Source organism: Oncorhynchus kisutch, linkage group LG18 (genome assembly GCF_002021735.2).
Source record: "Oncorhynchus kisutch isolate 150728-3 linkage group LG18, Okis_V2, whole genome shotgun sequence".
NCBI classification, from domain to species: Eukaryota; Metazoa; Chordata; class Actinopteri; order Salmoniformes; family Salmonidae; genus Oncorhynchus; species Oncorhynchus kisutch.
Window position 1 is genome coordinate 27,252,301 of NC_034191.2, and position 12,696 is coordinate 27,264,996.

Genomic DNA, 12,696 nt, shown 5'->3' on the forward strand with positions numbered 1-12,696 from the left:
CGCACACACCACTCCTGGGCTGAAATTGATGGATATGATCACAGATTATCCATTATATTGAGCAGATACTAAAGTGGCCGCTAAAACAATGGAAATACGTTTCTTATAAAAAGGAAGGCAGTCGGCAAGATCAGGTGGGACCATTCTAGCCAATGAGAGGGCAGATACGCGTGTGAATAAGAGGCACAACTCCAATATAACTGTGTTTTCTTTTCTCCAAAATTGCCGTGATGTCACGTATCCTACTTATATCAGTACACTCTTAACATCCTAATGATTACGAAATTTATATTCGATCAAATAAGCCATGCATTTTTTCATGACCTCCATACAAAATATCTTAGCTTGGTGAGCGAAAAAACGCCACCTGCGGGAGAAGACAGATTTTGGGCGCAGTTATTCCTCTCATTCGCCTTTTCCTCTCTGATGTGATGGATAGCCGCTGTCAAACCAAGCGCTGTTAATTCAAATTCAACTCTTTGGCCTCAAACAAACATATTTGGCTTGATTGCATTTGATCAGTTAGATTAACGTTTGAAGATGAAGATGAATGAAGATAGAAATTACAGAGGACACAGCCAGTGACTTTCTCTTCAAATAAAGGCTATTAATCAGATTATCAAAGAATGCTCAGCTTTCTCTGACTGCACCCATCAAACAAATGTGAAAAGAGAATATCACTTTGTTATTTTATCTTGTTGCAACACTAATTATTTTAGTCTCAATAATGCTAGATCTAGCACAGTGCGAAAGGGGGTACTGGTGGATGCTCTAGTATTTGTTAATGCCTGCCCTTCCCTACTGTATGTGCTACAACATAAAAGGAGGATCTTGAGAGTCAGACAGCATCCTGTCACAAGCAGTTGGCCGAGGAGGAACTACCTTTACAATACGACAGTATCTTTGCAGACAAGAACCCAAAACAAAACCTCTTCTAGAATGGTATGGGAGACCGTTTATTTATACGATATTCAATCAAATGTATTTCGGCATGGATGGTGATGTCCTAGTTTATGTTGTAAAGATTTTTAGGCAGGCGTACATTTATTTTTGCTACTCCCCTCCTATCACCCCACACCCTCTTGACACAGGAAGTTTTTTTGTCCCATGATGCAACAAAAGCACTTCCTGGCCTCAATATATCACTTTAAGATTTTGTTATGAGCTTTGCGTTCATGGAAACTTGAACTTCAGAAATCAAAACAAGTTGCTCTAAAACCTATTTTTCTGTATCCCTCCCTTTCTCTCTCTCCCCCGTCTGCCCTCCACTCTCTCTCTCTCTCTCTCTCTCTCTCCCCCGTCTGCCCTCCACTATCTCTCTCTCTCTCTCTCTCTCTCTCTCTCTCTCTCTCTCTCTCTCTCTCCCCCGTCTGCCCTCCACTCTCTCTCTCTCTCTCTCTCTCTCTCTCTCTCTCGGTCTCTCTCTCGGTCTCTCTCTCTCCCCCGTCTGCCCTCCACTCTCTTTCTCTCTCTCTCTCTCTCTCTCTCTCTCTCTCTCTCTCTCTCTCTCTCTCTCCGGTCTCTCTCTCTCCCCCGTCTGCCCTCCACTCTCTTCTCTCTCTCTCTCTCTCTCTCTCTCTCTCGGTCTCTCTCTCTCCCCCCCGTCTGCCCTCCACTCTCTCTCTCTCTCTCTCTCTCTCTCGGTCTCTCTCTCTCCCCCCAGTCTGCCCTCCACTCTCTCTCTCTCTCTCTCTCTCTCTCTCTCTCTCGGTCTCTCTCTCTCCCCCCAGTCTGCCCTCCACTATCTCTCTCGGTCTCTCTCTCTCCCCCCCGTCTGCCCTCCACTATCTCTCTCTCTCTCTCTCTCTCGGTCTCTCTCTCTCCCCCGTCTGCCCTCCACTCTCTCTCTCTCTCTCTCTCTCTCTCTCTCTCGGTCTCTCTCTCTCCCCCCAGTCTGCCCTCCACTCTCTCTCTCCCCCCAGTCTGCCCTCCACTCTCTCTCTCCCCCAGTCTGCCCTCCACTCACTCTCTCCCCCCAGTCTGCCCTCCACTCTCTCTCTCCCCCAGTCTGCCCTCCACTCTCTCTCTCGGTCTCTCTCTCTCCCTCTAAGTGAAATATGACAGAACTTTCAATGATGTAGCCTGACAGTAGCAATATAACCAACATATACAATTACAATGTGTCAGAACTTCCCACGGTTGATGAACTTGTTTCACTTTTACATTCTAGTCAAGCTCTTTGGTTGTGTGCGAGGTGGATGAGAGTCTGAAAGAAAAACTGAAGAAGTTTAGATTTCGAAAAGAGACCAACAATGCAGCCATCCTCAGTGAGTAAGACTTCATTGAAACCGTGTTCGTCAGTAGCCCAACTGTCACCTGTTTCACCTAATTCAAAAACAAAAACATAATAAACCTAGAAACAGAGAAACATACAATATAGAATAATGATCCTATTCCCTCAGTGAAAATTGACATGGAGAAACAGCTTGTGATCCTGGAGGAAGAGTATGAGGCAAGTCATGTTGTCTTTCTGAGATGTTGAATATCCCATACTGAGTTAATAATTACTCAAATCCATCCACACCTGTATCAATACAAGTGCAACTCAAAACACGCACTCACATTTCAGGACATCTCCCTGGATGACCTCAGGAATGAACTTCCAGAGCGGCAGCCAAGATATCCTTTTATAACATATCGGAGTGATACAGCAGAATCTGTTAACCTCATATTCACCAGAACTGCCAGTGTTACAGTTGCATCGTTGACCAGTGATTGGATCTCCTTGACAATATAGTGTACATTCATTGTTTACAGCTACAAATACGTCCATACAGATGGCAGGTTGTCCTACCCTCTGTGTTTCATATTCTCAAGTCCAGTGGGTGAGTAATTGAAAAGTAATGAGATTCAATCAATATTTATCATATGGAGAGATCAAAAAGGTTCGGTGGACAGACATCTGTAGCTTATGCACCCTCTTCATCTCAACAGGGTGCAAGCCTGAGCAGCAAATGATGTACGCAGGCAGCAAGAACCAACTGGTCTCCGCAGCAGAGCTCACAAAGGTCAGGACTATTTTCTGTTCCAAGTATTGACTGACAATTATGATCGGAGCTTAAGTCCAACCCTAAACTCACAAAATAGAGACGGTATAATAGAAAATGTCCAGAAAATATGCATGTTTAGCCTGATCCTACCCCTTTTTCTCAATAGGTTTTTGAGACGCGAAACATAGATGACTTGTCTGAAGAGTGGCTGATAAACAAACTGTCTTTCTTTCGCTGAATAGACACTTGTGTTCACGTTAGTAAAAGTGCATGTATTGAACATAAGCAATTTATTGCAAACTAGTAATGAAGTTATAGTGTCACTTATGTTATTGCATTCTTCTTCCTTAGTTGTACACAGAAACCATTATTACCAGCCTGGTTGCCAGTCTTTCTGCTCTCTTTTGTTGACATGGTAGCACAAACAGATCTGGGACCAGGCTACATTACCACCACTTTGGAAGGAACATTTTTTCCAGGAATACATGTTCATCAATAAAGAGGGGACTTTGGAGAGGGTGACTGTTAGCAGTATAAGAAACATACAGGCATAAATGTTGTAAAATCAGCTACCACCATTTATTTACAATGTCTAGATGTTAAGAGAAGTTTCCATCATACAACTGAATTTATACAGGTTAATAGTAGCAGTTTCTGGGAGGGAAACAAGAAATTGGCAGAAAAAGAGAATGTTCTTTTGAAAGTTTAGTTCAAAACGTAAAAAACAAAAAACTTTCCCACATTTTATTGGCTGTTCCTATTACATTTATAATGCATTGTATCCTCAAAATGCTAAGGACAAAGAAACAGATTTAACACCTGAAAATTAAACAGAAAAAATGTTTCTGCTTTCACACCACTTTAAGTACCTCGTATTAAAGTGAGAAATCTACAAACCATAAAGACAAACTGACTTAAAAATAACAGCTTAAAAGAACAAAATAAATATGTTTAATTTTGTTCAATGAAGCATGTACTGTACACAGCGACTAAGATAGTATCTCCAGCTATATCTATGAACAAAGGTCTGAGATTTGAGTAAGTGACATTTACAGGTACCCAAAAGCCTTGTAGAAGTCCCTTAGAGGTTGTGTCTCTCCTAAAAAAGTAGCAAACTAACATTCAACAGGAATGAGTTGCTAGCCTGGGACTCAGTCTGTAAAAACATGGCTGTTCTGAGGGTGGGGCTTGTCAGCGTGGGCTAGCTGGAGCTCGAGGGTGAGGCATGGTGTGCTGGCGTTGTCACAGTAAGAAGGCTCTTATTCACTGTCACTGCCATCGCTGGAGTCTGAGGCCTGCTCACTGCCACTCCCGCTCTGGGCATGGCCACCCTCCGAGTGGTCACTACCGCTACTGTGGGCCGGAGACACGCTCCTACTCCTCTCCCTATGGCTCTCCTTCTCCTCGCTCCCACTGCCCTCCTCCCCACTGCTCCGGGCTGCTCCATTCTTGGGCTCGTTGTCGTCGTCATCACTGTCGTCGTCGCTACCGAAGATTTCCACCTCATCCGCCAGCTTGACCTCCTCCTCGCCACTCTCACTGCCGCTACCACTGGCCTTCCTCCTCCGCTTCACTCCCTCTTCATCATCCTCAGCTCCACTCCGCTTTCCATCCTCATCCTCCCTGTCAGAGTCACTGTCAGAGTTGTCTCCCTCGCTCTCGCTGCCCTTCTCATCACCTGTGAGTGGAAATAAACAGATAATTAATTCATATGGACCTAAGAAGCAGTGATAAACAAAGAGCCTCAGACACAGTGGTAAACATTGGGGAGGACAGAGGGGAGAGACTGACCAGAGTCCTGCAGTTTACCCAAGTCCATGTCCTCTTCTTCGTCCTCTGGTTCATGGTTCTCCAGCTGAGCCTTACGCGCATCCTAATGGACACAAAGACGGATGTCCTGATTACTCTGATTATTTAGATGTCTGCAAATGTATACTTCTCTGCTTATGTCCAGCACTACCTGCTCATCTCTATCAGTGTTGAGGTCCACTTATTAAGTAAACACAGTAGTTTACACAGATTACACTGAGCATTACTTTCAGAAAATACGCCTAATTAGCAGTCTCACCTGTGCTTCCAGCTCCTTGTCATTCATGTCTCTGTGCTTACACACCAGCACAGCGTTTGTAGTAGACTGGGCTCCAGCCTTAGCTCTCCTCTTACTCAGCCGTACTCTGCAATCCAGGACAACACAGTCAGGCCAACAACCTTCCTCACAGGTGGTGTCCTCAGGCCAAAACAAACTAACTTAACCCACCCTAGCAAATACAAATCTACCAGAATAATGTGACTCTCTCTTCAAAGAGAATCCCATGTCACCTCCTGCCAATGTAAACCCAACAGACCCCACTATGAGACCCCCCCATCCAAGCCAGTGGTTACCTGGTCTCCAGCTCGTTGTAGTAGACTCCATCTCCATCTCTGAAGATAAAGAAGTAGTTCTCCTCATAGCCCTTGCTGGCTTTGTTCTTCACATTCCAGTTGTACTCCCTGGCTATCTTATAGTCATACCTAGAACACACACACCATCACACCTAGTTCAATGTTACAGTAAGTGTGCTTCAGAGATTCCAAAATCCTAATGGTTTGGTCCTTGGACAAGGTGAACCAAGTAGGTATGAGGAAGTAGACAATGGCAATGTGAAACCTGAATATTATTGATAGGGATAGTTAACATATCAGTAGAATGGTTGGTGTCCCGTCTACTCAAGGTTAGTGTAAATGCTTGTTGGATTACTCACAGATCATCAGGCATGTAGTCCAGCTCCTCATCCACGTCTCTCTTGCGCTTGCGAATCGTTTCCTCATTGGGCAGGAAGTAGGCCACAAACTGGTTTCCTTCCTCATCCATCATACCTCTGCAGGGCACAACAAACAATTCAAAACACAATGTAAAATTGTCATAGTGCCGGACATTCACAAAAAATAAATAAATAAATCAGGCACACACAATGTGGCATTGTTTTGTCCTCACCTAATCATGGCCTGTGACATCATCTCCACACCTTGGGGTGCTGACATGTCTTTAGGAGCAGGATCAGAGTCGAAGATTACCTGAGCACACGGGTTGATCCACATCTGGGGAGCAGAGAACAGAACACACAAATTCTTACTCTTTACCAAAAACAATAGGGCTAGACAACAACAGCTAAACATATCCAGATTAGAACAGATAAAGGAACCAATGACTGCCCAGAAACAAAGACCATGAGAATAATTCAGACAGGAAGCCAAGACCAATACAATGGTACTGTATGTCCTGTTGAGCGTCATGGGTGCTCACCTTGAAGTCAGGGAACACAGGCATCACCTCCACAGGAGTGACTCTGGGTTTACTGTAGTGCTGAGCAATCTGGGGGAAGAGGATGAACACCACGTGTGACGTACAGATGTAGGATCTTAATTTGATCACTTTTGTTGCTGAGAATTTTCCTTCACCGCAGGAAATTCTGATGAGCTTCGCAATTTACTTAAATCCACTGAAAAACCACACTAACACAGTTATATTAACAGTATCCCACTTTTCATGTCACCTCATTTTGACCAGCTAATAGCCTAACCACCGATAAAGAAACATTATGGACTAAACATTAAAATGATGTTGCTGCAGGATTATTTTGCCTGCGACAATATAGGTACAATTAAGATCCAACAGCTGTCCAATAACTTTGATGGAATGAAAGAGGATATTGCAATCGTCATATTAGAAGGAGCATACAAAGAACGGTGTGATCTCTGTGTAGCTGGACATTGATGGTTACTGTAAGATCTATTTAGACTGAATATAGCACAGTAAATTGTGCATAGCCAAACAAGGGGCACTCTCACCGGTTTCTGTGCATCCTCAAAGGTCTTTTCAATTGCAGCAATCTGGCTGTCCCTATCCTTGTATATTTCCTCCTCTGTGAACTGCTGTTTGACAGACACACCGATCCTAAGGACAGAACACATAGGTCATAGAAGGAGTGGGACAAACAGAAAACACTACAAGATGGGAAGTGTGTACACTGAATGTGATGGTTAGCTAGCCTGTTAGGTCACACTCACTTGACTTCCACTTTCTCATTGGAGACACCATATCTGTTGAACTCTGTAGAGATGTACTCAGTCTTTCTCATCCACGGGACCACCTTGGCGTGCTGCTGAGATCTACAGGAAGACAAACAAGACTCATAGCACAGACCCCAAGTCATTAAGATTTTCATTGAATTTTATCACAAAGAGACTGTATTGACTGGTACACAGTCTGTATCCAAACCTTTTCGAGCTGGATGGAGCTGTGATGTCTTCCTCCAATAACTTCTCATCAGCTGGATCAAGAAGAACTAGAAAAATAAGGATGAGACGATTCTAAATCAATACTACACAAGCTTCAAGTAACTACCACAAAAATATATTGACTATTTGGTATAACAACATGTGTTTGTCATTCAGAAACATACTGCTGGGGTCGACGCGGTAGGTGTCTGGGTTAATGAGGTCGATGGTGACGCCAAGGTCAGGCTCAGTAAGCAGTTCATGTTTGTGTTGCTTCTCTAACGACGTAGCCTTGTACTGGACAAACCTGTCAACACCAGACAGGGCAACGTCAGAGTCAGCTACAGTGGCAGTAAGGTATTTATGGGAGAAGGCTTAGAAAATAAAAGCTGCACACTGTGGTTACAACAACTATACATTTAATAGACATTAACATCTTGACTGACCTTTATGGTAGAAGGAACAAGGGTTTTTACCTGTGCTGGTCAAATGGATATGTGATGAATTTGGGATCAAATGGGATGTCAGGCAGGCTGTTGCAGTACTTTACCCGACAGACCACTCCAGACCTGGGAGATTGGTTGGGACAAACACGGAGTCACACATTTCAAAAGTGTACAAAGAACAAGTAGCCATCAAAAGCATATTCTATCAAGCATAGATGCCTCAGAACCCAAACTGATAACTACCTAATGGTCATATGGGTTTTGATCTGGCCATGATATCCCCAGCCCTCCACACCCTTTGTATTTAAAACACACAATAGCTTGAGCTCTAACTGAATCACTCTTGTTTTAACATGGAAAACAAACTGCATGCATACCTCTCTGGAACAGTTCTGTGTGATGAACTCCTAGGCAAGTAGAGAGAAAAACAAGTGTTGTTAGCTACACACTCAGCTGATAGATTGAAGAAAATGAAAAATAGCACAGCACAGCCCCCCCCCCCCCCCCCCATTTTGACTTATGTTAACTTATCACGGGACAATCAAAACATATGTAAACTATGATGATTGCTAACCAGCCATGTCGTCATTAGCTAGGTTAGCTAACGTTATCTAGTTGCGAAAGAAAATACATAGGAGAGGATATTTACCTGTGACCGTCTGAGTCTCGCTGTGCTTGTGTCTGGATAGTTGGAGCCATGATATTAAAATAATGACCACGATTGGAAGAACAGTTTCTTAGAAATTCAGATAACCGTTCAAGTCACTCCTTACTAAAACACTTTATCTGAAAGAAAGAGAAACTCCGTTGATTACTTAGCTAGCTACTTACTCCAAAGTACTCAGAGCTTTCGCTTTTTTTGCTTTTCTGTCCTGGCTGGATGCACCTTACAACTAGCAGGACCCCTGATATTTTCATGGGTAGCTTTCGAGCTGCCTGAATATAATTACGTCGCAGATATACGGTCAGTCTTTGCTATATCTCGTGTGTGGATTTGTGGCCGGCAGTGGAACCACAGATAGAACAAAGAGACAGACATTTCACCAGATATATAAATGTGAAGCATCCGGTTAGCTGCATATGTATGACCATATTAGAGACACATATTTTCTTCAGATTACAGACCCACAAAGAATTTGAAAACAAATCCAATTTTGATAAAATCCCATATGTATTGGGTGAAAAACCACAGTGTGCAATCACAACAGCAACATTGGTGACCTGTTGCCACAAGAAAAGGACAACCAGTGAAGAACAAACACTGTTGTAAATATAACCTTGTTTATTTATTTTTGTACTTCAACTATTTGCACATCATTACAACATTTAAATGTCTTTATTATTTAGGAACTTTTGTAAGTGTAATGTTTACAGTCTTTTTTTATTTATTGTTTATTATCTCTTTCACTTGCTCTGGCAATGTAAACATGTTTCCCATGCCAATACAGCCCTTAAATTGAATTGAAATTGGAAGACCAGTGGCCGGTAGTTGGAGATGGAACGAGATGGATTTCGGCCGACATTTACTCATCAGTGAAACATTTGATCTCAATACAGTTTTTTGTTACAAACAGAGTGAACTAAGTTTGGTAGACTTCATCCTTTGACAGTTTTTTAAAAAGGCCTCGTTTAGCAGGGGTGCAAAGGCGAATTGTTTGTGCACACGCGCACTTCAGAGTAGACGTTCCCCAAAGAAATATGCAAATATTTGCTAGAATGCGCCAATAGGATCTCGCTAACTCGTTCTTGGCTCTGCCCACCTCATTGCTTTTTCTGCCCACTATGGCTCATTTGTTCTCATTTGAAACAACGGGCTGTGGTGCATCTTGGTTAACTCACAAAAATCTTTGGTGGTACCATGAACTGCCCCGTATCAATTTATACGATTCTACGTTGGAAAGCAAGATACTAAAATAACACATCACTACCCTCTACTGTATTGGAATATAACATTGAGAAATTATATACCGACCATCAATCTGCAGCAAATCTGAAACTGTTTGAAATAGTAGTACAACAAGCTTGGAAAATGTCTTCAGATGCAAACAAATAAAACCAAATGTACCATTGGTGTCACTGCCCAGTTTAACCCAACATGCCACTTTCCTAAAGAAGAAGAAGTCAACATTACAAAGACAAGACTTGTGTTAGGCTATGACTGACATTACAGAAGGATGATCTTCAATGAAGACAATTTAAAAGTTATGAACAGGTACAAGTCAAAATGTGGAATTCATCTAAGGTTTGTAATCATTTTCCACATTTGCTAGATGAGCATTCATGACATTATTAGTGTGGTGTGAGCTTTACAACAGCAACAAAAAAACAGAAAAGCTACAAAAAAGCTACATTCAACATTTTAGTTTGAGCGCAAATGACAAAATACTGATGAGTGCATATTATATTATCGTCATGTTGGAAGATTTCCAAGAGTAAAGTTTTTAATTGAATATGTGTATCATGTCAATAATGTTGTTAGTGTTTTACATAGCAAAACAATCCAGTGACACTGTCATGTAAGTGCCCAGACTGAAGCAGATTATGTATAGACACAGATGTGAAAACAAATCAACTAAAATGTGTACAACCATGATAATGTGCAAGTCTGCCAAAATCCACAAAAATGACATTGACTATGGACTAAACCTCATGTAAAAATATTTTTTCAAAGCATCTGCCAAGTGTTTTTCCACAATGTTTAACCTATATCACATATTAACACAGACAATGGAAATAGAACATATGTATGATGGTTCATGCTTTGGTGGGGAACACTTAGCTGCCACACTATGCATCTATTCCACAGTTACGGCAGGATCCCCTCCCTGGTTCTTCTTGCCAAGCTGGGTGTCTCTGCCCATATCCAACAACAATCCAACTGCATTCAATGCAGTTTCTTCATGTTGACAATGACCATGCGGTAAATCTAGGAGGGAACCAGGAGCAGGGAGCTAGAAAAAGACTACTGATTCTCATTATTTTATAGGAGCGTCTCAAACATACAGCTCCCATCCTTTTATATCAGGAGAGAACAATCCATTATGTGCTGTTCCTCATATGCTTTCGCTGTCTCAGGTCTGCATCTGTCCAGAGGGATCCACTCTGTGGAAAGGGGACAATGGAGACTTCCTTAATGAAAGTGTCAAGAACTCAACAGGATCATGCCCATTCTCTTTGTCAGTATCGGTAAACATATTCTTGCAACGTGCTACATGGTAATAACTATTAATAACAGTATAGTTTTCCATTTCAGATACAAGTTATAGTACTGCATTTCATCTGATCACACCCATGAACAGACAGAAATCAATATTAGGATTCACCTGCTCAACATGTATAGCATTTGGCCGGGGTCATCTGCAAATACCCTGTAGTAACAGAATGAGAAAGGAAGGTCTGTTTGATACTTCATCTGGATATTTGTAAGACGATTAAGAATCAGCAAGTTGCTTGTGTGTAAAATATGATTAGGTACGCATACCCATCTCCCCAGTGATAAAATGCCTGGTCCTGGTAGAAGATGCATAGGAACAGCCACACGCTTATGGTCTCCACCCAGAAGATTACGAAAATGAACCATAGTGAGGAGACTAGCAGCTCACACACCATCCTGGGGCTTCTACAATGAGAAATAACAGAGAGGGGAGTTAAACCATAAGGGAACATAACACTACAGTCCTCTACAGACCAATAGAGAAGGTGCAACATGACTACAGCTAGTCCTAAAGAAAGATAACAATATTAAACAAAATACATTTTAGATATTTATTGCAAACAGGGTTTGGGTTTTGGTTGAAAGCAAGGACATTTCAGGGATTATCAACACTAGTATTCAAGCCCAAACCAAACAAGCAGAATGTTGGTCTTTGCCAACTAACAGATGCCCGAGCTAAGTATGGATGAAAGTTGATCAGCCGTGTTCAGTGAGGGGGTAACTAGCTGATCGCTAACTCTCAATCTGGTGACATGTATCATAACCAGCTAACAAGAAATATTGGAAATAAAGTATCTTACCTTTTAATCGTGATGGGAGCAGATTTAACGGTATCCAAGTCCGTGAATATCAGTGACATTCATGGAGGCAAGCTGTTTAGCTAAACTTGTTTGTTATAGCTAGCTAGCTATTCACAATGCCACAGCTAGCTAGCAATTAGCACCAGCTGACTGGGAGTGTTTTGTATTGTTGGCTAGCTAGAACAGCTAGCTAGCTTGCTTAATAACTAATTTGAGATTTTAATATGGTTTCACTTGATCAAATATAACATTGTATAATTATTTAGCCAGATAACATGCATGCTTTCGTTGTTCAAGGACAGTTTTGCCTGCATGCTCCAGCAAATGTTACCAGTGAGTTGAGTTTCCGGGAGTCAGAATCCGCAATTACTGCACAGAATTTGGGGAGCAAAGATTTGATCAACAAGCACTAGTCTGGGTACCAGTCTTAAACTATCATTCCACTCCTCGCCACTCCGTGTCATATGTGTGTAACGTTAGCGATTTCAGTGCCAATAGAAATTGTATTTTAATTTGATAATTTTGTATTTGTATTAGGGTATTGCATTTTCATTTAATATTTTAGAATTTGTAATGCACAGATTGAATATTTGAATTCATAAATGTAACTTGTATTTGAAAAAAAATAACCAGCAAGGATAGCCTACTCATTAATAGAGCGTGGTTTTCGAACCACCTCAGTCACATTTCACACCCCTTTGATCTCATATTCAGAGATTATGGCACCATTATAAAGTGGGTGGTTCGAGCCCTGAATGCTGAATGGCTGACAGCCGTGGTATATTAGACCGTATACCATGAGTATGACAAAACATTTATTTTTACTGCTCTGATTACGTTGATAACCAGTTTATACTAGCAATAAGGCACCTTGCGGGTTTGTGATATATGGCCAATTTATCACGGCTAAGGGCTGTGTCAGGCACTCTGCACTGCGTCGGGCTTAAGAACAGCCCTTAGCCGTGGTATATTGGCCATATACCACACCC

At 42.0% G+C, this 12,696-nt stretch overlaps 2 protein-coding genes across 2 annotated transcripts; one reads left to right on the top strand and one right to left on the bottom strand.

Moving 5' to 3' along the window:
• Positions 1–810: 810 nt before the first annotated feature.
• Positions 811–3,849, top strand: LOC109909140 (glia maturation factor gamma-like). Its single transcript, XM_020508091.2, has 7 exons — positions 811–942; positions 2,171–2,267; positions 2,403–2,452; positions 2,570–2,619; positions 2,743–2,825; positions 2,935–3,008; positions 3,157–3,849. The coding sequence occupies exons 1-7, from the start codon at positions 940–942 to the stop codon at positions 3,226–3,228; spliced, it is 429 nt and encodes a 142-aa protein (XP_020363680.1). The 5' UTR covers positions 811–939; the 3' UTR covers positions 3,229–3,849.
• Positions 3,546–8,714, bottom strand: LOC109909139 (RNA polymerase II-associated factor 1 homolog). The gene is made up of 14 exons (XM_020508090.2): positions 8,343–8,714; positions 8,071–8,100; positions 7,724–7,816; positions 7,433–7,554; positions 7,249–7,315; positions 7,038–7,139; positions 6,819–6,924; positions 6,274–6,342; positions 5,965–6,068; positions 5,732–5,848; positions 5,373–5,501; positions 5,059–5,164; positions 4,782–4,863; positions 3,546–4,668 (listed from the first exon to the last, which is right to left on the bottom strand). Exons 1-14 carry the CDS (start codon positions 8,390–8,392, stop codon positions 4,250–4,252), a joined length of 1,596 nt encoding a protein of 531 aa, XP_020363679.1. The 5' UTR covers positions 8,393–8,714; the 3' UTR covers positions 3,546–4,249.
• Positions 8,715–12,696: the final 3,982 nt, after the last annotated feature.